This window comes from Anolis sagrei, chromosome 4 (genome assembly GCF_037176765.1).
Source record: "Anolis sagrei isolate rAnoSag1 chromosome 4, rAnoSag1.mat, whole genome shotgun sequence".
Taxonomy (NCBI): domain Eukaryota; kingdom Metazoa; phylum Chordata; class Lepidosauria; order Squamata; family Dactyloidae; genus Anolis; species Anolis sagrei.
In genome coordinates, this window is record NC_090024.1 from 37353996 (window position 1) to 37381312 (window position 27317).

General features: G+C 37.8%; 1 protein-coding gene across 4 annotated transcripts in view; it reads right to left on the bottom strand.

Annotated features, from left to right (window-relative positions):
* Window positions 1-27317, bottom strand: part of WWP1 (WW domain containing E3 ubiquitin protein ligase 1) — a 53234-nt gene that overhangs the window by 16782 nt on the left and 9135 nt on the right. Inside the window, exons 2-8 of one of the 4 annotated variants that reach the window (XM_067467375.1) lie at window positions 13328-13418; window positions 8275-8416; window positions 5126-5250; window positions 3945-4082; window positions 3791-3854; window positions 2857-3023; window positions 524-875 (exon numbers count right to left, since the gene is read on the bottom strand). In XM_067467375.1, the coding sequence (XP_067323476.1) occupies window positions 524-875; window positions 2857-3023; window positions 3791-3854; window positions 3945-4082; window positions 5126-5250; window positions 8275-8416; window positions 13328-13397 (1058 nt within the window). In that variant the 5' untranslated portion in view covers window positions 13398-13418. Of the gene's footprint in view, window positions 1-523; window positions 876-2856; window positions 3027-3790; window positions 3858-3944; window positions 4083-5125; window positions 5251-8274; window positions 8417-13327; window positions 13419-27317 lie in introns of all 4 variants that reach the window. The other 3 variants (XM_067467374.1, XM_067467372.1, XM_067467373.1) reach the window with 3 other exon arrangements.

A 27317-nucleotide genomic window follows, 5' to 3' on the forward strand; every position in this document is an offset into this window, starting at 1 on the left:
AATGTGCTAGCAATACTAGAATCTACACAGTTTGTCCATATTCCAATCATTCTGGAAGTCATAACAGGTAATTGTGGGCATCTGGGATACTGACAATATTCCGGTTCTCTCATAAAAAGCCTACCATACTTCAGAAGCAGTGCTAAAAGTTCCAAACAGAATGCTATCCTTTTCAGATAAACACACACATTCAAAAAAACAGGCACTCACAATTACACACACATAATCCCAATGATCACCACACACAAAAAATATAGGGAAATTATCACAACTTAAAGAGAAAGAGAGTACACAAGTAAAACTCTTGTGCTACATTAAATCATACAAACCAAGGTAACACCTTCTTACCCCAAAGAGAAAATATACAAAACACATATGGCTAGCAAGGTAGGTATCCATGGGCATTAACAGAGCGAACAGAAACCACATTCAAGCTCCCAGCTAAATACTGTTCAATGTAAGTTTCTAATATTCCTTGATGGTTAATATTTTTACATTGTTGATGATAACAAAACTCACATACCCTGGGGGCAAAGGCTCTATGCTGTTAGTACCAGGCTGTTGTTGCCTTACAGGTTCCCCAGACATACTTGAGGATTCTCTTGGTTTTGCTGCTTCTGTAGTTGCATTGTTTTGGGCACTAGAAGATGAAGAATCTGTAGGAGCAACAGTTTCAAGGCCAGGAGATACATTGGTGGGAGCTGTAGAAGTGCTGTTTTCAGAGTTACTAATAGTAGCTTCCGTTCCTAAAGGAGGTTCAATGTTAGTAGAAATAGTAGTACTACAGTCTACAGACATGGGTGCTTCTGTAGAATCCATAGGAGTTTCAGAGACTGAATTAGTATCAGCTTCCATCATAGATGAGTCACAATCAACTGTACAATAGAAAAAATTGAAAAATTGAAAAAGAAATTAGATTAAATAAGTTTCTCTGATGTAAGATTAGTCAAAGAAAATAAAAGATTCTGTCTTGGGAAAAAAAATTTCCAGATCAGTAACTGACCAAAGAGCAGGTAGCACAGTATGTTTCTAAGCCAACAAGCATCACAATTGAGTGATGTAAACAGTGGGATCCCCCAAGAAACTGTATTGGCATATAACATTATGCATGGTGATAACTTACGACCTCGTCACATGAGGTACATTTTGGAGGCATGCACAATTGCGTCAATACTTTGGCAACAGAGCCGCCATCTCCCATTCCATCCCACAGCGTAGAGCAATTTCCAGCAGGGCTCCACTGCAAAAGTACTGAAGAACCACGCATGCTGCCATGACAGCAACATGGGAGACTTCCCGTGTTCTATTGGATGAACACGGGGAAGCTGGGTGAGCAATGTTTCACCCACGGGATGGGGCGGTTCTCCATGCCCCCAACCAGTTCCACCAGATTTGTCACGATGAGTGGCATTTTCAGCAGTAAGTCTGATGAAGTTATAAGTGGATAAGGATAAGTTTTTATTCCTGCCTAGTTATACTAGAATTTAGAATCCTCCAAGAAAGATACATAGTAGATTCATGCAGGACATAGGTAAATTATTATATCATTCAGTAACAAAATATAGTGATGTCTACCAACCTTGAGGGATACAAAGGGGATTAGACAAATTAATGATGGGTAGGTTTCTCAATGAGCACTAGTCATGATAGCTATACAGATGTTCTTGGGGTGGGGGGGGGGGGTTGAAAACTTTTCCAAAAGGGATTGTGAATGTGCCACTTTCCTCTAGTGATAATGCCAAAGCACTTTCTTCCTAACTGAAAATAGAGTTAAACAACGACTGTGTTATAGCTAGCTTTCTGCACTCACCGCCACACCCATACCCCTATTATGATGAAAGCTTAGGTAAATATTCTTGAAAGTACAGCGCACAGTTCTTTAAGAAGCCACTTGAATTTTACTTGTAGTTACAAGTTAGTCATTCCTGCAAATTTAAGTCAAAATTTAAAAAGCCTTAAAAAAACCCTAAACACTTCTTCCGTACAGATCTCTTGCATATTGAATATGCAAACGAATCTTGCATTATTATGTAAGAATGAGCACATAATAAAGATCAGGATCCAAAAAGATCACAAATCATTTGGACACAGATACATTTTTAATAGCCACTGGCTTTCCACTTCACCCCTGGAATCATAGAATCAAAGAGTTGGAAGAGACCTCATGGGCCATCCAGTCCAACCCCCTGCCAAGAAGCAGGAATATTGCATTCAAATCACCCCCGACAGATGGCCATCCAGCCTCTGTTTAAAAGCTTCCAAAGAAGGAGCCTCCACCACACTCCGGGGCAGAGAGTTCCATTGCTGAATGGCTCTCACAGTCAGGAAGTTCTTCCTCATGTTCAGATGGAATCTCCTTTCTTGTAGTTTGAAGCCATTGTTCCGCGTCCTAGTCTCCAGGGAAGCAGAAAACAAGCTTGCTTCCTCCTCCCTATGGCTTCCTTTCACATATTTATACATGGCTATCATATCTCCTCTCAGCCTTCTCTTCTTCAGGCTAAACATGCCCAGCTCCTTAAGCTGCTCCTTGTAGGGCTTGTTCTCCAGATCCTTGATCATTTTAGTCGCCCTCCTCTGGACACATTCCAGTTTGTCAATATCTCTCTTGAATTGTGGTGCCCAGAATTGTACACAATATTCCAGGTGTGGTCCCTTCATGTTCTCTTCCCACAAAAATGTGTTGCAAAGTTTGGAAGACTTTTCAGATAGACATTTGATGTAGCAGAAGGAAAATCACACCAGCACTTGCCTATACAAGAGTTTTTGCTTGCCACAATATTCCACAGCTCTACCAATCTTATCAAACAAAGAAAGCCTTAAAATTCTTAAGTTTCTTATATTCCATTTTTTTCTTACCAATATTGCTGTCAGGCTCACTTGTTAGTGGTTTTGGTGATGGTGTATTTTTGGGTCTAATTGCAATATGAGAAGGAGATGGTGTATTATCTCCACTGCCTCCATTTACTGCATGTATAGGGAACAAGGTCTGTACTACGGAACTCGATGATGTTTGATTGTCTATTCTGCTGAGAAAACACACAAAACTTTTTGTAAGAACAGGCTTATTTATATTTGATACACGTATTTTGGACTCTACATTGCAAGAAATAAGCCAATCCATGTGTAACCTAAATATTGTTCCCAGTTAACTCTAGTCTCTGCCCCACTCACCATTTTTACATATTCATTTTCATCAATGTAAAACCCTTTAAGGTATGAACTTTCATTTTTGTAATTTTTGTACACATTCCGTGAAGCAGAATGGAAGTGTGATATGCCAATCATTTCATTGAATTTATTATTAGCAAAGTGTCTCTGCTCATTTAGTAGAATAAATTATTTCACATTTCTTCCTGAAATAACAGTTTTATCAGTTATTCACAAAAACTCAGAAAACTACCATATATTATTCAAAATTTAAGTTTCCAAACAGGTGGGTGCAGAATGCCTTTGTCCACAGGTTGCTTCAATTTTCACAGCTAACACGATCTACCACTATTAAACCTGGGCCAGATTCTGCTGCTCTTAGCATTTTAAGCTATTACAAAAAGGTGGATAACTTATCTAGAGAACTTTTTTCTTGTATTGGTATTAAGTGTTAACAAGGACAAACAACCCAAACTATGCCCATATAAACAATGGATACATTTGGAACTTATAGTCTGCATCTATCAGTCTAGAATTTTCCAAAAGAAACTGAAAGGCAACCTCAATATCCTGTAAATTAGGTAGATTTCTTATTACAGTTTAACACAGTAATATTTATGATGTTCGTCGGAAGAAATCTGACCTGGAAGTGGTTCTTGCAGATGTTTCTCTGTTTTCATGCAAAGCATCACCATTTTGCTGGACTTCTACTAAACAGTAAGAAAGAACATTAGATTTCTCCCCCTCTTAGAATGAGGGATAATAAAGATACTTTTATCTTCCAAATTTTAACTTACTGGTTACTAGTGAATTGTGGTTTGTAAGAGATTCTGGTTCAAGCACCAAACCATCAAGCACTACTATCAATTCTCCTGTTTGTACCAAGCCATTTTTATTTTCCAATGAGAGTTTCAGCTGTTCTTTGACTCCTTCTACTAAAGAGAAAATGTATTGTAAAGATCTAGTTGGTACAAAACAATCCTTTTGAGCATCTAATGAAGTCTACATTTAGAAGACAGATCATAAACAAACAAAAAATCCTTACTATGAAAAATTGAAAAAGAACTAATTTTTAACCTTAAAAAATCCAAGACAGGAAAAATGCAAAATAACAAGAAGGGAATCAAGAAAAAATAATCTTTTCATCCTGTTTACAGACATTTTGAACCCATCCATGGGCCATGAGGTGTCCATGGCGCTAAGGTTAAGAATCTCTGCTTTAGTGGTTTAGTCCAAATTATTCATGGCACACATTTCATAACTTATCAACACAAAAAGAGGACATTTATGATAAGCAAACTATCCTCACACGCACAAAACGACCTCTCAAGCCACATCCCAGATATTTCCCAAGCATTTTGGCATTCCTGGAGAGGCTTTTCGGATGGCTCAGGGAGATGTATAATGATGATCAAGGAAATTAAACTACACTTGGTGTAAAAAACAGACAGAAAAATGGAAATTCTGAGGTAGAGAACATATACAAAAGTGGTTCACAATTCAATCACTGGCATCTCTAGGTAGAGCTGGCAGGACATCCTGACTGAAAATTTGGAGAGGTACTGGTGGTGTTGAAAACATTGAACTAGATAGACTCAAACAATGTTGCTATGCTGCATTGTGGGAGCAGCCTTCTACTTACATAGAAGAAAAGCTATGAAATGTGTTTTCATCACACAAAAATAATCCAACAACACAATTTTATTAATTAGACTGTATACATTGAAAAAAAATCTTTATAAAATTAATAATCATTAGATTTGAAAAAGAAATGTGTTTTGTTAATTGTAACCTTTCTGTATTACCAACAAGTTTGCATTGTGATAATGTTTTAAGGTGGAAGATGTCCTCATTTTATGCAATACAGCAAACATTACAACTGAAACTTAAAGTCACAGTCACATACATAAATAAAAACAAATAAATGCCTTCTTATAAAAAGAGCAATTAATAGTAACAAAACAAATTTGTAACTTACATCTTCTATTATGTATTTCCAAAGCTTGTCTAAGATCTACAGTGGCCTTTCCTAATAAAGCATCAGCTTTTAAAGTATGATGGCTCCAAACTCTAAATTCCAAAGTGGTCTGTGGAGTCACATTCCTGAAAACAAACATATTTAGGGTAGGGTATTTTTCATAATAGAGATATGTAGCATATTCTTCTCCATTAATTTGAGAATACTCAATATAAAGTATTGTTATCTGAACATCTTCATTTAATATGAAAGGAGTTAAGATCACAACCTACACTACATCCAACAGCCAACTTTTATTGTTTTTTGAAACCTCCTAATCCACTAATAAAACAAAGAAAGTGAAAGAACTCCTAAAATATGACAGATATACAGAATATGTGCATTGATGCTATTGTTACACAAAAGTTTCCAGAGTAATATTTTGATCTTGTATTAGGAAACCTTTTCATAATAATTGTGGTGGTTACTTTTTTATATAGATTTTATGACATCCTGTTTTATATATATATCATTCAAAACAATATATAAAATTATGAAGAGAAACCATAAATAAATTCAGAAAGAAAACAAGAATAAAAAGAGTTCAATCCACGACTGTGAGGGATATATTCTAAAGCAAGCCCACATGTGAGAAACCTGAAACCATGAATAATAGCACACTATAGAATTACACTGGAGAACCAAGAGAGGCCCTTAAACACTTCAGGTGTGGGGATATTTTTGGACCATGTCTAAGTGAAACTATGAATATCAAATCTATAGTTAAGGAAATAATACTGTACTTGTACTATTTGCAGTCTAATGATACAAGTACTACTGATCCAAATATGAAAGAACTATATGAGTGAAATTTTTAACTAGTAACAAAAAAGCTACTTAAAATATACTGTCTGATAAAATATATTGATAATAGGTTTATCCCTTTGAATACCTTGTACAAAAAATAACGATTTGGTGGTATGTACAAGTTGAGTATTTCTTATCCAGAATTCTGAAATCCCAAAATCTGCAAAATCAAACTTTTTGAGCTTCAACACAAGGAGTGTAGTATGTATTGCAGAGAGATGTGAGGCTGACTTCAGGGCTCCATCAGTTAAGGATTGTGTGAAGGAGAGAGTAGCAGTGAAAGTAAATGGTAGAAGTAACAAGCTACACTGCTCTCTCCTACTCTCCCTCTCCACCTAGCCCAGACAGGATGAGCAAACACAGCTCTGGCAAGTGTCCTATCCAAGCAGTAGCTGCAACAATTATGCCTCTGGTCCCTGGGGACAAAGTGAGTGTCTAGAAGCACCTATTTCCCACAAGCAGCCACTCATGACCACCAGTGTATCTGAGAAGAATGAGTGCATAGACGTAGCTGTAGTTTCAGAAAGCACCACCAAGTCCCCAGTTTTCTCCTTTTCCTTGTCCATCAGCATAGTGCTCTGATTCTTCATCTACGATGGCAAGCAACCCTTCTTCCATTAGTACCAGGAGCCAGTGCCAAGGGCATGGGAGGTGAGTGCTGAAGGCTGCATTTTGCTCTGCACTGCCTGGCACTGCCCTCTGGCTAAGCAGTAGACACATACACCAGTGGAAAAATACATGGATTGGCTCAAGCAGCCCTACCAAGACAATAGAACTAGAGCTTGCAGCACAGGAACTTTCATGCCAAAAGTCTCGACAGGAAGATTCAGGTGCATTTTTCTCAGATCTACACTCAACCCCCTCCCCTCAGAAAAAAACCCTCCCACTTGGCAATCTCCTTCAATTTTCCCTCCAAAATGACAATTAAAAAAAATCTGGCCTCAAGCATTTCAGATAATGGATACTCAACATGTATTGCTTTATCATATGTACTTCTTTATCACTCCACTTTTATATTGATTATACATACTGGTATCTGTTTATTTAAACAGATAATGCTCCAGCGATGGACACAAGTTGTTGGAACTCCTCAATAAATTGGTTGATTATTGTTTGATATTATTTTGAGGGGGATTAAAGTACATAAAAATTCATATAATTCTGATTTTATATCCCTTTCCATCTGCATCCAAGCTATTGATTCTACAAGTTTGAAAACAGAATCAGAAATAATATTATGTAGTTAGCCATCTGAAATGTATCATAATAAATCTCTAGATTAGGCCCTGTTAAACCCCTTTCAGAATGTGTGTAATATTATCATTAAATGTCATATAGTTCAACAGGAGTTTTGATAACAAAACTCTAAAATATTTTGTTCTGTACACTGATAGTGGGATATACTGAAACAAAATAATATTTGTAGAATACAGCTTTTGAGTAAAGCAATCCTAATAAAAGATAGCTGGATTATGATTTTCTAGTGACCTGTAGAACTTTTTCTCAAGCTGCCCTTGGATTGTGAAATGGCCCGCCGGAAGATATAAAACATAATTAAAGACCATTCTCTTCTAGCAAGCCTATCCAGATTATTTTAAATTATTATTTTTAAATTATGATTTTTAAATTATAACTTTCAAATTATATACTACTTATTTTAATATGTTTAATTTGTATATGTTATTTTAAACTGATATTTTAACTGGTTTATGTTTTATGTGTTTAAATTATATTATATTTTGTATTTTAACATTTTTTTCTGCCTAGATCCATAGGGAAAGATGTGTAAGAAATAATAACAACAATATTAGTTGTTGTTATTATTGACATGAATGACATGAATAATATGACATGAATTATTTCTTACAGTAGTCTGAAACTTACTACTGTTTCAGGCTGCTGTAAGAAATAATTCATGTCATATTGTTTTACATAGCAAGTTTGAAGGATCTTTCCTTATAGAACTAATTTCATTACCACAAAGTAAAACTTGGATGAATATAATTGTATGCTTACTCAATTCTCTTACCATAGTATTATTTATGCAATCATTTCTCTCAAGAGTGAAAAAAATCAACATGAAATCAACATTTTATGTACAGCCCGCACCCCATGTTTGCCATATATCTAACATTTTAAATGAGGAAAAGAATACAGATTTTCTGTGTCTATGCCGTTGTGATGGAATGATGAACAGGAAATAAGAAACAAATCCCCAATTTGTTCCTGCTGAATAATGGGCTCTAGTGCAATAAATATAACGAACAAGAAGTAAAACAGAGTCAGGGGGCAAATCTACTTACACAGTCAGTTGTTCATCCCATTTTGGATTTGAGGAACTGTTGGATTTAGATGTTTTCTTAATTTCACTATCTGCTACTACTTCTGTATAGATGGCAGTTCCACCAAACCAGTTCTTTTTTCTTTTCAGTTTGGCACTACAAACTAACAAAAACATTGCTTATAACTATGAGAAAAGTTTTCATAGTAGAAAATGACAATAATAAGTAACTAAACATTTGTTTTTAAGCACCTAAGAGCCAGTTACAGCATATTTACATGAAAAACATAAAAAGGAAGTTGGAAGAGTACTATATTGTATTGTTTTAATTATTTTAACTGTTTAGAAGGAATTTATTAAAACCATGACTCAAAAGGCTACCTGAATTTAAGAGCTATTTTGCTTTTTTTAAAGCCAGCTACATTCTATTTGCTTAATGTATAACACTACCAATTGACATTATATTACATTTGCAAGGTGGTGAAAATATTTTATATAGTGTAACAAAAAGTGTAAATATTGCGTAAATATTATTTCTCTCAATTTTATTTGTGTTATTCTCAAACAACCTATTATCAAACAATTATATATATAATAATAACAATTCAAAAGACTAATTCTCTTACCTTTCTATTACTTGTTTCTATACAGGAAAGCATACATTGAAAAAGGATAAATCCAGCCATTTTATTAAACCTAGTTTACATGTTCTTCTTCAGAGGAATGCCCCCCACCCCAAAAGTTACACTCAATACAAAATTGTGAAAGCCACAAATGAAATATATACGTGTGTGTGTGTGTGTAGAGGTTTTATCAAAGGAGCGCTGACAGGCAAGCATATAGCCACTTTCATCCTTATATTTGTCAGTTCTTCCTCCCTCCCCATATATACGATACTATGCTATGTGTTTGCTTTTTAAAAAAACAGAAGGTTACAGATTCTTATCTTTCTAACATACAAGCATTTAGGCACATACCTACTAAGGCAGACTTAGCTCTTTTCGCCTTTTTGTTTTGCTTTTCACATATGTTCAGTAAAGGACTCTGGAGATTGCTGTGTTACCTTGCCTGTTGTAGGCAGGATACACAAAGTTACGCAGTGGTTCTCAACCTGGGGTCCCCAGATGTTTTTGGCCTTCAACTCCCAGAAATCTTAACAGCTGGTAAACTGGCTGGGACTTCTGGGAGTTGTAGGCCAAAAACATCTGGGGACCCCAGGTTGGGAACCACTGGGCCAGAGTAAAATCCCATTTTTTTCTCAGTGTTGGCTTTACTGTACTAGTGATTACGTAGCCTGACACTGAAAGTCTGTTTCTCCAACTCTCTTCACCATCCCTTCAATGTAAAAGCTACTTGCTTGAGTTAGACGGAGGAATGGCATATGAAGGCATTATTATTATTATTATTATTATTATTATTATTATTTTATATATATTCCACCCTATCTCCCCTGGGGGACTCAGAGCGGATTCCAACAAATAAAAAGGCAAGTATTCAATGACTCAGTAAATACAAATACAAACATAAATACAAATACAAATATAAAAACCAAAGATAACCCCACATAAAGAGCAACTTAAGCATAACAATTATAATTTAAATTAAATGTTTGAAAACTATAACTAACATAGAAATTAAACATAAAACAACTGAATTAATATATTAAAACAACACGAAGGTTCACAAATGTGTGCACAGATTGTACGGCCAAAGTTGTTAAATGGGCTAATGTGATCTAACAAGGGATTAGGGGTTAACAGCTATAGAAATGAGCTTCCAGAGACTTTCTCCATGGAAGCATGCCTGCATCTGGATCTTTATGCTACAACGTTTTTAGGCTATAAATTTTCATAAGTAAGAGTTTGGGATATATAAAAGTCTTAAGGAAAATCCTCTGCCCCCATTTACTGAAAAGTCAGACAAAGTGACAAGCCAAAAATAAATTTAAAATATTTGGTTTTAGAACATAAAACATTTAATAATCCTGAATTGCGATTGTCAGTTCCACTCCAGAACTAGGAAAATATAAAAATATTAAATGTACAAAATACGAAAGTTTAAAATGGTAGGAATGAGAAAAAATTCTAAACCATAAGCTACTTGACATAATTTTTAAATATAAAATATAAATATTTTATATTTCAATATAATCTTTCCTAAAACTTAAGATCAGCCATGAAAAGGAACCAAGAAAATAAATATGTGGGAATATAAGACATTTTCTAGATTCTTTAAATAAGTACTTAGGTGACATAAAATATTCATTTAAAGAAAGTGCAACAAACAACAGTAAACAATGAAGTCTGACTGTCTTCCATACCATAAAATGGAAATACTAGTGCTATTAACATAAAGCCTTGACCAAACTGTATTTATTCTAACATTTGCCCAAATAAATTCTAGGATCTTACATAAACTAGTCAAAAGTCATACAGAAAGATATAATTTAGTCTGTAAAATAGCAGCATTCAAATTTCATCAAAACATATAATGGCTGCAATCCATAATAATAACAATAATAACAACAACAACGATAGCAACAATACCAACTTCTACTACTAATACTACTTTATTCTTGTATCCTGCCACCATGTCCCCGAGGGGACTCAGGACGGCTTACACATAGCACAAAGTGCCTAAAAACAGAATATAAAATAAAAAATTAAAATACAATTAAATAAAACATATAAACATATAATCAACAACTAACACTCAATTCCAGAGAGGGGAAATTCCAGAGGGTGGGAGCAACCACCAAAACGTCTCTTTGTCATCTATCCACAAGCAAGTCTGTAACAGTGACAGAACTGATAGAAAATTTTAAAACTCTATGGCAGACATCTTCAGAGTTTGTGAGGTCTATTGGAAACTATTATTTATTTATTTACGGCATTTATATGCCGCCCTTCTCACCCCAAAGGGGACTCAGAGCAGCTTACAACTAAAAAGTAGATACCATATATTATATTTTTACCATAGCACAATATTAATATTACATATTACATTGTACTGTAACAATATCTGTAATATTATTAGTACTATTACATTTAATATAAAAGATATAATTATAATATCAAATTATTAGTAGTAGTATTATATTGTATTACATTATAATATTATCAATATTATATGTATATACAATATACCATATTATATTATATTATATTATATTATAAGCACAGTGCAGGATACAAGTTGGAACTGCCTTCATGGCCCCTCTCGTCACTCTGATCTCAGAGCAGCAGTTGGCGCTGGAGGGGGGGGATCCCAACTGATGACACTGGAGGCAAGATGGAACTGCCTTCATGTCCCCTCTCTAGACAAGTGTCTGCCAGCCATAGATGTGGGTAAAATATCAGGAGAGAATGCTTCTGGTACATGGCCATACATCCCGGAAAACTCACCCTTTCTTGCCTAGTTTCTAACAGACCTCACAACCTCTAATGATGCCTGCCATAGATGTGGGTGAAATGTCAGGAGAGAATGCTTCTGGAATATGGCCAAACACCCTGGAAAACTCACAGCATCCCAGTGATTCCAGCCATGAAAGCCTTTGACAACCCAAAAGTTAGAAACTTGACTAGAACAAGTACAGATCATCTACACCCAAAAACTACCTGGAGCACAAAAAAAAAATCAGTCTAGTATTTTAGTTAGGAATTGCATATACCATGAAAAGCCCCATAATATATTAAACAGCTTCAAGCAGAACAGATGGCTTTTAAATACAAGATAATTACTATAATTACATAATGAGTATTGCTTTATGATTAAATCACCAAGAATGGAAGTGGATGAAAATGCTTGAATATTTGTGGAAATCCTCCTATTTACGAGCTAACATGTCTTGTTTATTATAATTGGGGAATGAACAGAAATCATTTTACTAAAGATTCAGGAGTATAGTACTGAATAGTAGCATTGTTCTCATGTGAAAATGTAATACAGATTATAAAGAAAAACAAAAGAAGTTCACAATGTGAGGGTTTTTATTTGTTTTTTTAAAATCACCAATTTTTCTATGGGCAATAGTTTTGAGTTATGTTTTCCTACAGATGTCAAGGTAGATAGTTTTGTGCAGTCCAAGGAACACATGCTCTCAAAGGAAGACTTCCAGGGTTGCATGAAAGTCAAACATATAGCCCATTCACACATGTCCATAGCTTATACTTGCCCAAACCCACACACCCCAAATCAATGTATAATTGTCAACCATTGCCTTTCAATGCATTCTCTTTTCCATCCTATCTTGTCACTATATCACCATAGAATACTGACTTCCCCAGCTTCATATGTCTCCACTTGTTTTTCCTGCCTCTCTCAACAGCTGCTCATGTATACATGGGAACCAAGTAGAATGATACCATAGAGGCAGAAAAACAACTCATCAAAGGGAAAGAGGGATCAAGATTTAAGATGCTGATAAAACAAATGCAGAACCCTGCTCAGATTCTAAACTAATTTCTACAGTGTATGTGTGTACACATTGCAGGAATGTGTGTGAATGTGTGTGGAGAGAAGAATAGAACTCTTGTTTCAGCCCTACAAATCTGAACAGGATTTCCCTACTCTACAACATTTTGATGCAGGTTCCACTTTTCTATTATGGCTAGCACAGTGTATCCAAATCAAGGAAGAAAATTATTTACTGAAAAACATGCAGCAACATTACTGTTTAAGTTTACATGATTTTATACACACAACTCTTAAATAATTTAATAATATCAATGAGAAATTCAAAAAGAGCAATTTTCTGAGAATACAAATGTAACCGGCAACCAATCTAGGTTAGATATGTCCATAAACTGCATTCTTCCACAAGTTCCTTTTTTACTTATCATGAGAAAAAAATAGACTCAGAAATGCACTTTACTAGATATGAACTGTTCAAATTAATATACCCGAGTGAGAAGGAATATATTGCAATCCAGAAAGACTAAAGGACTGATTTAGCATCATTCACCTTAGAGCAATTTTATCACACCACAGGTAAATAAAGGTTAGTGTTGATTTTATTTTCATTCATAAAAACAAGAAAAATGATTATATGCATAATTGGACAGATTTTTACTTACTAGTTACTTGCATTTGTAATCTTCCATTATAGTTATTACTGCTTCCAGGCCGTGGAGAAGCTGTGGCCATGTCAAAGACTGCAACTTCAGCCTGTTTTTTAAAAATGAAAGATATGACTGCACAAACACATACCACTTGTTTTAGTAAGAAGCATTCAATACTCTAATGCATATTATAAACCTTTTTTTTAAAAAAAAAGTCATATAGCAGTTTTACCATTTTTTCAAAGCCAGCTTGCAAGCCTGTTCAAAACATATACAGACCAACTCAGCCCTATATTTGCTAATCCATCTAACTATACAGAATTCTATAAAAGAAATCATATATGTATGTGGCTACATTTAGCAAAATATCAGCAGTGGATCTATACCCTCCTTTACTGAAAAACTGGCCAATTTCGAAGGATTTCCTCCTCCATTTCCCTATAACCATATTCTTGATTCCTAATTTCTTTATGCCATTTTATTTGCAATCTTTATTACCCAAATATACCTGAGTGTTCATAAGCCAGATAAATGTTGGTGACCCATTTAAAAAGCATTAAGAAGAAATTAGCAGTCTCTTTTTTCTTTCAAGAATAACAGACAAGAAATCTCTGGGATGTTCTGAACCTGACACCATCTTTCTGACATCTAGACTTTGGAGCATCAATTTTAAGTCCAACATAGGATTCTGCATCAATATGACAAGCACAACATCCTGGCTGATATGGAAAGTAGAGATTACCATGGGCAGAAAACCAACAAGCAGTGTGAAAACCACATTATCAAAATGGAAATGTAAGTATGACTGATCAGCCCTGAGAGCACACAGCACTAATCCTGGAAGATGTAACTCTGGGCAGATGTAACTACCACTGAAAAACTGCCTTCCAGGCAGGTAAGCAAAGATCAAAGGATGCCATTGGTTCAAAGGGTTTGCTAGAAAGTTGTGACAAGGTAATCTTTAAGTTCCATTGAGGCATTGGTCTACAAAATGGGGAATGAAGACTTTCGTAACCTTTGAGGAATTTTTTCACCATAGGGCTTTGAAATCATGAAGACTAGACTATAGTTTGGTAATTTACTGAAATAGTACATAATTAACAATTGATAGAAGACAGGGGACCATCTCTATCAGAAAAGGAGAGAAGGAATTCAAATAATGCTGAATTCATTCTTGAAGTCAAAGGTGAGGAACTTTTTACATTTGCATGCATAGGAGGGTTCAATGGAAAACCTATCTGCAGCTTCTATGAGTTGATAGGTGACATTAGGAAGAGAAACTATGAAGACACCTTTCATGCCTTTTTGAGTGTGTCCAAGTGCTTCACAAGATTGAAATCAATTGTGAGAAGTTATGGCCACTACACAAGCTTGATAGTGGTCTTCATACAGATAAAACGAAGGGGTGAACCATGGCTGTTATGGAACAATACACTTAGCTTTGTCCCTTAGAATCTTGGCTAGCACTCCAGGCTACTGTGTCAACCAGGCTACTGTGTGCAGCATCAGCCGAGGTCTGGAGGGTAGAGATCTGGAGGGTAGATTCCATCTCCATGGCCAGGTGCCCCATCCCGCAGTCAACCACATTAGAGTGTGTCCATTTGAGAGCAGGTGACCGGGACAGAAAGGGGATTCTGCTAGTGTATCGACCACCCCACTGCACTACAGTCTCCCTGCCTGAGATAGTCAGGGTGATCTCGGGACTGGCACTGGAGTCCCAATGGCTCAAAGTCCTGGGGGGCTTCAATGTCCATGTGGAGGGCTGTCTGGAGCTGCTCAGGACTTCATGGCCACTATGGCAACCATGGGGCTGTCCCAACTAGTATCTGGCCCTACCCACAGAGCCAGGTACAGACTACCTTGGTTTTCTGTCAGGGATGGGAGGAAGGTAGCAGTGTGGAGGAGCTGACGGTTGCTCCGTTGCCATGGACTGACCATTACCTGATCAGGTTTAGGCTTACTGAGCCCCCCCCCCCCTTCAACCTCTGCAGGGGTGGAGGACCAATTAAAATGGTTCACCTCAGAAGGTTTATGGATCAGGATAGATTCCTGATAGCTCTTGAGGAATTTCCCACCACCTCGGTAAGTGACCCTGTAGATGCTGTGGTCACTCTCTGGAATAGGGAGATGACTAGGACAATAGACATGATTGCTCCAGACTGTGCCCTCCCGCATAGCAGAGCGAAATCGGCTCCTTGGTTCAAGCATGTGAAGAGAGAACTAGAATGTGTGGAGTTTAAGGTGTAATGAATCAGATCGAGCACAGCTGTGTGCCTATCTAAGGGCAAAAGCTGTGGCAACAGACACTGCAAAAAAAAATCGCATTGAGGCCAATATTGCATCCACAAGGAACCATGCAGCAGAGGTGTTTCAGGGGGTCACAAGACAGAATCCCTGATCATTCGGCAGCTGTTCCAACCATGTTAATGACAGTGCTGCCTGTCTGGTTTTAATTGATTCATTTCAATTGGCACAGCCTGAGGATGTGGACCAGATTCTTGGAGAAGTGGAGGCATTCTGGATCCCTGCCCATCCTGGCTGGTAAATGAGGCCAGAGGGGGTTTGGCAGAGTGGGTGAAGGTGGTGGTTAATGCCTCCTTATGAAAAGGAAAGATTCCAGCGGGCCTAAAGGAGGCTGTCATAAAACAGCTGTTGAAAAAAGTATCATTGGAACCCAGTCAACTGAACAACTTTCAGCCAGTTTCCAATCTCCCCTTTTTGGGCAAAGTCTTGGAACATGCGATGGCTTCGCAACTCCACTTGTTCTTGGAGGAAACTGATTATCTAGAACCAGTGCAGTCTGGCTTTAGGCCAAGCCATGGAACTGAAACAGCCTTGGTCACCTTAGTGAACGATCTGCATAGGGAACTTGACAGAGGGAGTGTGTCCCTATTGGTTCTCTTGGACCTCTCAGCAGCCTTTGATACCGCAGACCACGATATTCTTCTGGGACATCTCACAGGAATAGAGTTTGGAGGTACTGTTTTACAATGGCTCTGGTCCTTCCTGGAGGGTCGTTCCCAGAAGGTGTTGTTGGGGACACCTGCTCAGGCCCACAGCCTTTGTCCTGCAGCATTGTGTCCCATGTTGTTTAACAACTACATGAAGCCACTGGAAATGATCACCCAGAGTTTTGGGGTTTGATACCATCTGTATGCAGATGACGTTCAACTCTATTACCCTTTCCACCTGCTGCTAAGGAGGCTGTTCAGGTCCTGAATCAGTGCTTGGCAGCTGTGACGGTCTGGATGAGGGCTAACAAGCTGAAGCTAAATCCAGACAAGACAGAGCTACTCCTGATCAGCAGCAAGGTCAAACAGGGAATAGGGTTTCAGCCTGTGCTGGACGGGGTTTCACTCCCCCTGAAGACACAGGTTAGCAGCTTGTGTCTGGACTCATCGCTAAGTCTGGAACCCCAGGTCTCGGCGGTGGCCGGGGGAGCTTTTGCGCAACCGATGAACAAGCTCTAGGAGAAATGTCTTACGAAGCTTGATATGAGAACCCTGGATTGCCATCTGGGTGGAGGATGGCAAGGACTTTTTGGGCTCTTTGGGCCAGTTGCAATAAGATTAAGACAACTGCTGAATTTGTGTGTACCTTTCTTCAATGTGTTTCAATTTGGCATCCTTCTCCATGTTAAAGAAGCCTTCTTTATCAAATGGGAAGTCCTATACTATTATCCTTACCAGATGTCACAATCCTGATAGGGAAAACCAAGCAAGCCTGCACGAACGCAATTATACCTGCTAGAGTTTATGCACTGCAACCTGCCACATGTTGAGCAGAGTTTATCTGTTGGACAGTGAGGGAATGAGAGTTGATCTGGAGAGCTCCAGCAAACCACTTGTTTGGGCAATTCCAAAAGTATTTGAGTTATCTGTTCCCAGAGGTGTTACTAGTATGCCCCAGTTTGAAAATTAGACTATAACTTTAGAGACCAGGATTCAAATCCTCACTTAGCCATAGAAACTCACTTGGCAAGTCAGACTCTCTCGACCTTGGAAGGAGACAAAAGCAAACCCTCTCTGAACAAATATTGCCAAGAAAACCACTTGGGAAGTTTGCCTTAGGGTTGTCATAAATCAGAAAATTTTGGAATTCACACAAGAAGATATTTTGGAGATAAGCATAATGTCTAGAACATTCCTCTAAAATAACTAGATATAAAAATTGAACATATTCAGATTCTTGTACTAGCAAGGAAACATTGACACAAAACCATTTGGACAAGATAAGAAGCTCTCATCACTTCATCCCAGCCTGCATAAATGACAGCTTATCTGTTAAAGATCAACCACTTCAAATATTTCCACTCAAACATACCTACAACTATAGTTTTAATTCTCTGACAAGAATTATCAGCAAGAAATTTATCAGATATGAACAGATCTGTTTTTATTTTGCCCTTCCGATATATACCTGGTGTCGTCCCAAGCATGCTGATTAGCCTGCTCTTCAGAATTGACCTTCTCCAGTTGCTTGGCCATATACTATAAAAAGACTATGCTAAATCTACACTAGATGGTCTATCCAAAATAAAAACACAGATTTGTCTTGTTTCTACAGCTATATCCATCTGACCCTAAATACAATTTTAAAACAGATATATCATTAAGACTCCTTTGTTACTAAAATTATGCCGTGTGTAAAAATTATATCAAAGAACAGATAACTACATGAAGTACAAAGCACAGAAATAGAGGAAAATAGATATCAAAGTAATAATTTAAAGTGTTAACTAAAGTGTATGAACACCTTAGCAGCAGGTAAAGCACTCTTCAGCAGTGGACTTTAGTGAATCAAATGGTAAGAAAAAAAATGCATTCACACATATAAAAAGTGAGGAAGTTCATTTTGATTTTGAACAGTATATCACAACACTTCTAACTAGGCACATCAACATCAAAATCAGACCTCAGAACACACCAGGTACAAATACACTAATGCTACTAGGAACATACTCACTAGAAGTCAGAAATAACTGGTTCCAAGTAAACTTATTACCTGTGAAGTGTTAACTGTGACGGGGTCTAATAAGGGGATAATTATGTTATTCTCTAATGGTAATATAATAACTGGACATGTTGGCTTTTTAAGTTTAGCAAGTAACATTACAGTTGCTTTTAAATTTCATTTGGAAGAATTTTGGCCAGTTTTAAGAATATTTTTATGCAGTTTTAGAAATGCATTGTACAAATGATGTTACTTTCAAAATGACAATGAGTAACTAATTATTTTTCCTGCCTAAATATTCTAAAAGCAACAGATCACTTCTGAACTTGGAATCTAAGCATGGTCAGCCTTGGTTAATATTTGGATGGGAGATCAACCATGAATACCAGGTATTATAGGATATATTTTAGAGGAAACAACTGGCAAAAACGCCTCTAAGGCCCCTTCTACACTGCCATATAATCCAGATTATCAAATCAAATAATCCACATTATTTGATTTGAACTGGATTATATGAGTCTACACTGTCATATAATCCAGTTCAAAGCAGATAATCTGGATTATATTTGGCAGTGTAGAAGAGTCCAAAGTATTCCTTCATAGGGCAGTCTTAAGTTGATAGGTGTCTTGAAATACGCACACAAAATATTTTTGGAAAAAAATAATATCTTAAATTCTGACAGAAATACAGCCATGATCCATAGCACATGTATCAGAGCATTTCTTCTCTTTCATTCCAGATTTCAAAACAATGAAAAACCAGTTAGTGATTCTAGGCACTGAAATAACAGACTGTTATACCTGAAATAATTCCATCCTATTTGATTCGAAAGAATAGGTATGTGGCTAAGAGACATGAGTTCGAAGCCAGCCCGGGTCGGAGTGAGCTTCCGACCAATTGTGTAGCTTGTTGTCAACCTTTGCAACCCGAAAGACAGTTGCATCTGTCAAGTAGGAAAATTAGGTACCACCTATGTGTGGGGAGGATAATTTACCAAACTTACAAGGCCATAAAATAGACTCCAGCAAAGCACTCCAGCAAAAGCATGCGGGGAATGTGGAAGTACTTCATCAGCGTCGCAGATGGACGATGAAAGCGACAGCTCCCCTGGCAGCCAGAAAAAGTTAAATAGCCTCTGACTGTTTGTCTATTTCTGTTGTATGTCTTTGGCATTGAATGTTTGCCATATATGTGTACATTGTAATCCGCCCTGAGTCCCCTGCGGGGTGAGAAGGGCGGAATAGAAATATTGTAAATAAATAAATAAATAATAAGAAAAAATTAATGCCTCCTTCACTTAATGAGATAATTATGGGATATGACATGGTAATACCTAACTGAGGGATCAGGAAGTTGTGGTAGATCTATGAAAACATCAACCCAGCGTGTGGGTGGTTTAAATAAGGCAAATTTCAAGTTGGGTATATGCACAAAAGAAATAAATATCATACCTGTGCAAATTCATTATTTGACCACATCCTGAGCACTGTGTACAATTCTGGTCACTGAACTTAAAAAGGAAGTTATATAGATGGAAAACAAAAATGGTCCTTATCCAACAAACATGCCTATGAAAACCGACTGGGATGCTTGAAGTTGTCTGACTGATCATTCTTGTGGGAGCTTATCTAACTTGGTCAAGCTTGGTTATCCAAGTTTGACTCATTTCAGGGGATTACACAGAACCCTCCTCCAGGACCCACAAGGATCTTAAATCTTAAAATGTAATAGGCATGACATAAGCATTCTGGAAAAAATGCATATCTTCATCTCCCAAAACTATTTAGAAACATGAGCTGAGGACAGGCTTCTCTGCTTCTCCATTCATCCCTCACTTGGCAGAAACTTGGAATAGAAAGTATCCATATTCCAATAACATAGCTAGGAATGGTGACTTTTTCTTTTAGGAGACATGTAGGCAAGATGAGCTATCACAAAGTTATTGACTTAAAAAAATAGTTTTCATAAAATAAACACTACACTGAATCCCATGCTGGAAGAAAGGTAGGCTATAAATAAAATAAATAGAATCATAGAGTTGGAAGAGACCACGAGAGCTCTCCAGTCTAACACTCTGCCAATCAAAGCACCACCGACAGATGGCCATCCAGTCTCTACTTATCAACCTCCAGAGGCAACTCCACCAGATTCCAAGGAAGCATATTCTACTACCAAACAGCTCTTTCCACCAGGAAGTTCTTCCAAATGTTTACACGGAATCTTTTTCTGTAATTTGAAAGCATTTCTCCATGTCCCAGTCTCTAGAGCAGCAGAACATAACCTTGCCTTTCCTCATGGTGACATACTTTCAAATATTTAAACATGGCTCTCATGTCCCCTCTCAGCCTTCTGGTGTTCTACTCCTCACAGGAGTTGGCTTCAAAACCTTTGATCATTTTGGTCACCTTTTCTCTGGACATATTCAAGCTTGTCAATATCCTTCTTAAATTGTGGTGACCCAAAACTGGGAACAGTATTCCAAGTGAGGTCTGGCCAAGGCAGAATAAAGGGGGACTATGGCTTCCCTCAATCTAGACACTGTACTTCTATTCCTTCTATTCATGCAGCCTAGAATCACATTGGCTTTTTAAAATGCTGAATATTGTCAACTCATGTTTAGCTGGCAGTCTACCAAGGCTCTTAGATCTCTTTCACATGTGCTGTTTTCAAGCTGGAAGTCACTCATCTTATATGTGTGCATTCATCTTATTGCTTAAGTGTAGTACTGTACATTTCTCCCTGCTGAAATTCTTTTTGTTAGTTTTGGCCCAGCTTTCTGATTTATTAAGATAATTTTGGATTCGGATTCTGTTCTCTGGGATATCAGCTATCCCAATTTGGTGTCATTCATAAATTTGATAAGAACGCCTTCTATTCCATCGTCCTAGTCATTGATAAAGATGTTGAATAGCACTGGGCACTTCTCTCCAGAATGAAGAAGAGCAATTGGTAATCATCCTTTGGGTTCAGTCAGTTAATCAATTTCCAGTTCACCTAACAGTAGAATTTTCTATCTTCTTTGTGAGAATAACATGGAGTACCTTATTGAAGATATACCAAAATCAAGATATGCTATATGCGTAGCATTCCCTTCATCTAACAGCTTATAATTCTATCAAAATAGAGATAATGTCAGAAGCCTCAACTCCAAATACGAGCAAAGCGTTAATCAACGGTCAAGCCGATAGTCCAACAGAGGTGCAAACATTACTAGAATAACACAAATAGAGAAGTCAAATGTCAATTCAGAGTAACCAGTGTACAAGAGTGAATCAGAATTGGCTAGCCAAGGTCCAAGATAAGTCCAGGGTTCACGAAAACAGAAGATAGAAAGAGTACAAGGTTGTAGCTTCTAGAATTGACATTACGGCCACAAGAAGGTGCCACCTCTAAGCTCTTTAATTCCGAAGTTCACAAGCGTCACCTATTGCTGCTCTCTTCTCAGCTAATCTCAAGGACGTGCACAACTGAGACCTAATGTTTCGCAGGTCCATGAAAGCTGGAACAGTTAACTATTCCTCAGCCTGCTCAGAGGAACTTCATTACACTTGTTCTGCATGTTGAGAAGTAGTGGCTCCTTCCATGGGTGTTGCTACCAAACTTCCAACTTACCATAACTCCTGAAAAACTGCATTTGTGATAGAAGGGAATAGGGGCTGATAAATAACAGCCTTCAGAGGGAAAAATTATTGCTAACAATCACCCCCCTCATCTCCAACTACAACAGGATATAGAACACTCTCTTGCTCCCGAGTTTCCCAAAATTAAAGGAAGTAGGAGAGCCCTATGTGATCAACCTAACTTTCAACTAGGCAACTTCAATACTAAAAAGACACAGAGTCTTTCCCCTTTATTTCCAGAACCCCATCATACCTTAATATATTTTGAAAATAATAAAAGCAATTGATCAAAATATTCAGAAGTAAAATTAACCATCGAGTGACCAGAGCATTTATCACAAATGACTTATTAAATCTCAATGTCACCACCTACTTTCTAAGGTTCAGCCAACAACACATGTATGTGAATGGGCATATAGATCCTGTTATCACCAAATCATCCCAAAAAAACACCACAGATCTGGCATTAGGGGGAAAAGCTTCTCAGACAAATAACAAAAACTTCCAACCTATCTAAATTGTATTACCTCTGATTTTAGAAATTAAGCATTGAACCAGAGAAATAAAAAAGAAAGCTGGGACGTTCCTTGATTTCCTGTATAAGAAAGCAAAATTGGAATAGTGAGCAATATGAGGCTTCATATAGAAAGAAAACACAGAACATCTTCACTTTTTTCAAAATGTGATAAACATAAGTACATCCTATAATGTATCAGCAACAAGTTTAAGATTACACTTTTCCATATGCAATTTTCTTGTAGAAATATTAACATGCTTTTTGGCTTCTGTTGTCTCTAGTTGTAGATTTTTATGCATAAGTTGAATCCTAAAGCCTCCAGTCAATTTGAATACAACTTTTAAAAAATTGCGACCAATACTTGGATTCCCCAAAGCTCATCAAAGGAACCTCTTCAGGGATATAGCACACAGGTTAAGAAACTCTACAGCAGATATTACGGAGGCAGTACCAAGTTCTATTGTACCTTTACAAAATGACTCTAAATAGTTTCCTAAATTGTGGGGCGGGATCCCAAAAGGGCTAAGCTGCAAAATATTTCCTCCCCCCACCCCATGCAGTATAGGAGGTTGAGTCTAAATAACTGAGGGAAAGGGGTCCAGCCAAGGCAGCCTGCAGCATGAATGGACGGGGGAGAGAGAAACCAGGCAACAGAGGAGAGTGTGGGTCAAGGTAAGGTGGAGAGGGATATGTAAGGACAAAGAAGGAAAACCTGTCAGTCCCTCCAGACATTTTATTTATTTATTATTTATTTATTTATTACTGCGCTTGTATACCGCCGTTTCTCAGCCAAAATTGGCGACTCAACGCAGTTTACAACTCTACAAACAATCAACAATATTCAGTTTAAAAAGCATAAAAACAGCATACAATACATAGTATTGGGCCACCAATACAATCCAATGCATCTCTTAACTAGAATCGTAATCCAATTTCATCGTCCATGATTACCAGTCCTTAATCATCAATTTCTTTGCACCGGATTAACTGAATGCCTGTTTGAACATCCATGTCTTCAATCTTTTCCGAAACACCATCAGCGAGGGGGCTGATCTTACCTCTATGGGGAGGGCGTTCCAAAGCCGAGGGGCCACCACAGAAAAGGCCCTGTCTCTCGTTCCCACAAGCCGCACCTGTGAAGCAGGCGGGATGGAGAGCAGAGCCTCCCCAGAAGATCTTAGGGTCCTGATGGGCTGATAGGCCGAGATACGTTCGGATAGGTATGTTGGGCCAGAACCGTTTAGGGCTTTAAAGGCCAACGCCAGCACCTTGAATTGGGCCCGGTAGCAGATCGGCAGCCAGTGGAGCTGGTGCAGCAGAGGAGTTGTATGCTCCCTGCGCTCCGCTCCCGTTAGTATCATGGCTGCCGCCCGTTGGACTAATTGGAGCTTCCGAGCCGTCTTCAAGGGCAACCCCACGTAGAGAGCGTTGCAGTAGTCAAGACGGGATGTAACCAGAGCGTGGACTACCGTGGCCAAGTCAGGCTTCCCAAGGTACGGTCGCAGTTGGCGCACAAGTTTTAACTGTGCGAATGCTCCCCTGGTCACCGCCGAAACCTGGGGCTCCAGGCTCAGCGATGAGTCCAGGATCACACCCAAACTGCGAACCTGCATCTTCAGGGGGAGTGCGACCCCGTCTAACACAGGCTCTTACTGCCCTTACTTCTAGCCAATCACTCCCCTGCTTGAATGAAATCTGAATTATTTATGATTTGTTGTTATCTTAAGAATTGCACCTTATTCTTCTTGCAGAGCTTTGCTTGGAGTAGGATGGGCCTTCTGTATCCATGCAATCAACCATCCATTCTTAGACACACACGTGCACAAAAAAAAGCAAAACTTGACTTTGGCATTTTATATAAAGGACACCATTTTACTACACCCTTGTATATAGTGGGACTTGAGTATTCACAGATTTTGGTATCCAGGGAGGGTCCAGGGGATATTGATGGTCCATTGTATTTTACTAAAGAGGTTTGGTTTTTATGGAATTGTGTCTTAAACATCATCACCATCATTATTATTATACCCTGCTTTATCTCTCTCGCAGGAGGTTCAAAGCGATTTAACATAAAAACATCCGCCTACAATTGAAAATACACAACTATACAAATATTAAGACAGCATTAAACATAATTAATATTAAAAAACAATTCAAATTAAACCCCTAAAATACATGAAACAACAGCAGCCCCTGACTAGATCTTTATGTTTAAAAAGATTTTAGCCTGCAGCCAAAAGGACAGCTGGGAGTTCCAGAGTTGAGGGGTAGGTACCAAGAAGGCCCACTCTCTTGTTCCAACCAACCGAGCTTGAGATAGAAGTGGGACTGAAAGAAGGGCCCTGAAGATCTCAAGGCTTGGGCAAGTTCATACATGGGGATGCGGTCAGCCAAGCATGAACCATTTTATGTTGCTGTGTTACATTTCAGCCTCTATATCCAATATTTTTGGGAAGTTTGATTTGCTATACCTATTTTATATGTCTTCACAGGCGAAAAGATGTCGTAAGTTGAAAAGGTTTAAGAAGCCCTGTTCTAAGGGAGGGGAGGTATTGTTATAATGGTATATATACTGCCGACACTTGTGACGTCCTGATGCCAGTCTACCATGAGCTGTCTAAAAGAAATCCTGGCAAATGAAATCCATAGCCCCCTTGCTACTCTGATAACACGTGCATAGAAATAGCCCAATACTACAATTATACTATAATTAGTTATTTTCTTCCCATTGCCACTTCCCTGGTACCTTTTGAAAATGAGATCTCTACTTATGCCTTTCATACAAGTGGACAATTATTTTATGATAACTATGACTTATAACCCATGTCTAAAATAGTCGAACTCTTCTGATCCTAGAACATATTCCTTGACAAAACTCACCGAGCAGCACGCCATGGGTGTGAGGTGGAACACTTTCAGGAGTAATTCCCTGTCTCTTTAAGAAACAGTCTTAACTGGCAACAGCCACCACTTCTTCACATGAGTGCTTTTCCTACAGATATAGTTAGTACTGTTTGAGAAATGTTGTTCTGCTTTATAGAGTGACTCAAAGCTGTTATGTTCCTTCTGAATGTTTGGATTGTTTACTGTTACGATTACTGTATACTTTTAAGTTTTTTCCAATATCTTCATACATTTAACAAAGGAGGAAAAATTCCTGAATAGAGGGAAAATATTGAAGACTTAGAGCAAAAATGCATGGTTAAAGGTATATACATAAAAACAAGAATATTCAGATGAGAACTCAACCTTCACTCCCATCCACTTACTCATGTTAACTCAAAGCATACTGACAGACTCTTTATCTTGCATCAAAAATAAACATATGCTTTAAAAATGGAATCCCTAAAACCTTAAATTTAAAGCCAAATTTAAGATGAGACCATACTCTCTATAAGCAAGGGAATCTAGATTATGTATTGCTTCAACCCAATGAATGCTAAACATGCATTTACCCACAATCCTTCCTTAAACCCAAACATCTATCCAAAATACTGACTAGAGGAATACTTGTTGAGCATCCCTTATTCAGAATTCCAATTTAGTCCAAAATCCAAAGATGACCAGATGGAATAATGACGCCATGCTTTTTGATGTTTCAATGTACACAAACTTTGTTTCATGCAAAAAACATTTAAAATACTGTGGATAAAATTACCTTTAGACTATGTGTATAAGATAATATATGAACCATAAATGAACCTTTGTTTCAACTTGGATCCTGATTCAAAGGTATTTCTGACTTACAAAGACTCATAGTTAAGAATGGTGGTGAGACAACAGAAAGTGAGAGAAATTTATCCCTAAGAAGAGAAATTGTCTCTGTCTCCCTCTCTCTCTAGCTCCCCCCCCCCCCAAAAAAAAATACAGCACAACTGCGCTTGATTAGTAATGATCCTGAACTGTGTACATAATATTGCAAATGTAAAATATCAAAACATTCGTTTCATTTCAGTTCTTCCTCACTGCTACTGATGCACTATGAAGCATGTTCAGTGACTACTAGTGGCATTATACTAGTGTTTACTTGGGATACAAAAATGCTTATTAGTGTGCCCCTGGGGTGTTGAGAATGATTAGTGCTGATCAGTGGTTCAAATTTCCTTGATCTGCAGAATATAGCACTAACTACAACTTTCTGCTTTAAACTTTAACACCTTTCTAATGCAAATGAAAAACAATTAAGAAACTAAGCTATGGCTATATTTTTGTTTGCTGCATAATGCTTTAGCATATATGTATATAAGATCCCAAAAATACCATTATTTTTCACTAAAGTAAATAATTGTTTCTTTTAGAAATATGACTGTGAGTTAGATTTGTCATATTCAATTTTAATGAATTTATTTCACAATAAACTTTGTTTAGAAATGGAGAATCATTAGTTTACTTTTAAAAATGTAATTTTTATCATTATATGAGTTCTCAAAAGCTACTTCACATTACCTTTTCTTACACAAAAGTACAAAATTATTCTCACCTCTCCCTTTACTTGAAACAATCATTGCTTATGCCTCACTACGTATGGCCATGTCCCCACAGGCTCTAGCTTGTACAGAATTATCACACAACCCTTTTCTCCTCATTAATACCACACAAGTCTGGTGCATAGAACTGTCTCCAAAAAATGTTGACAAAGTGAATTGATTATTAAAGTTGTACCGTTCTTCCCAGTGTGCTGGAGGACAGTCTAGAACAAATTGAAATTGAATCCAGACAAGACAGAGGTACTCCTGGTCAGTCGCAAGGCCGAACAGGGTATAGGGTTACAGCCTGTGTTGGATGGGGTCGCACTCCCCCTGAAGACGCAGGTTCGCAGTTTGGGTGTGATCCTGGACTCATCACTGAGCCTGGAACCCCAGGTTTCTGCGGTGACCAGGGGAGCATTCGCACAGTTAAAACTCGTGCGCCAAC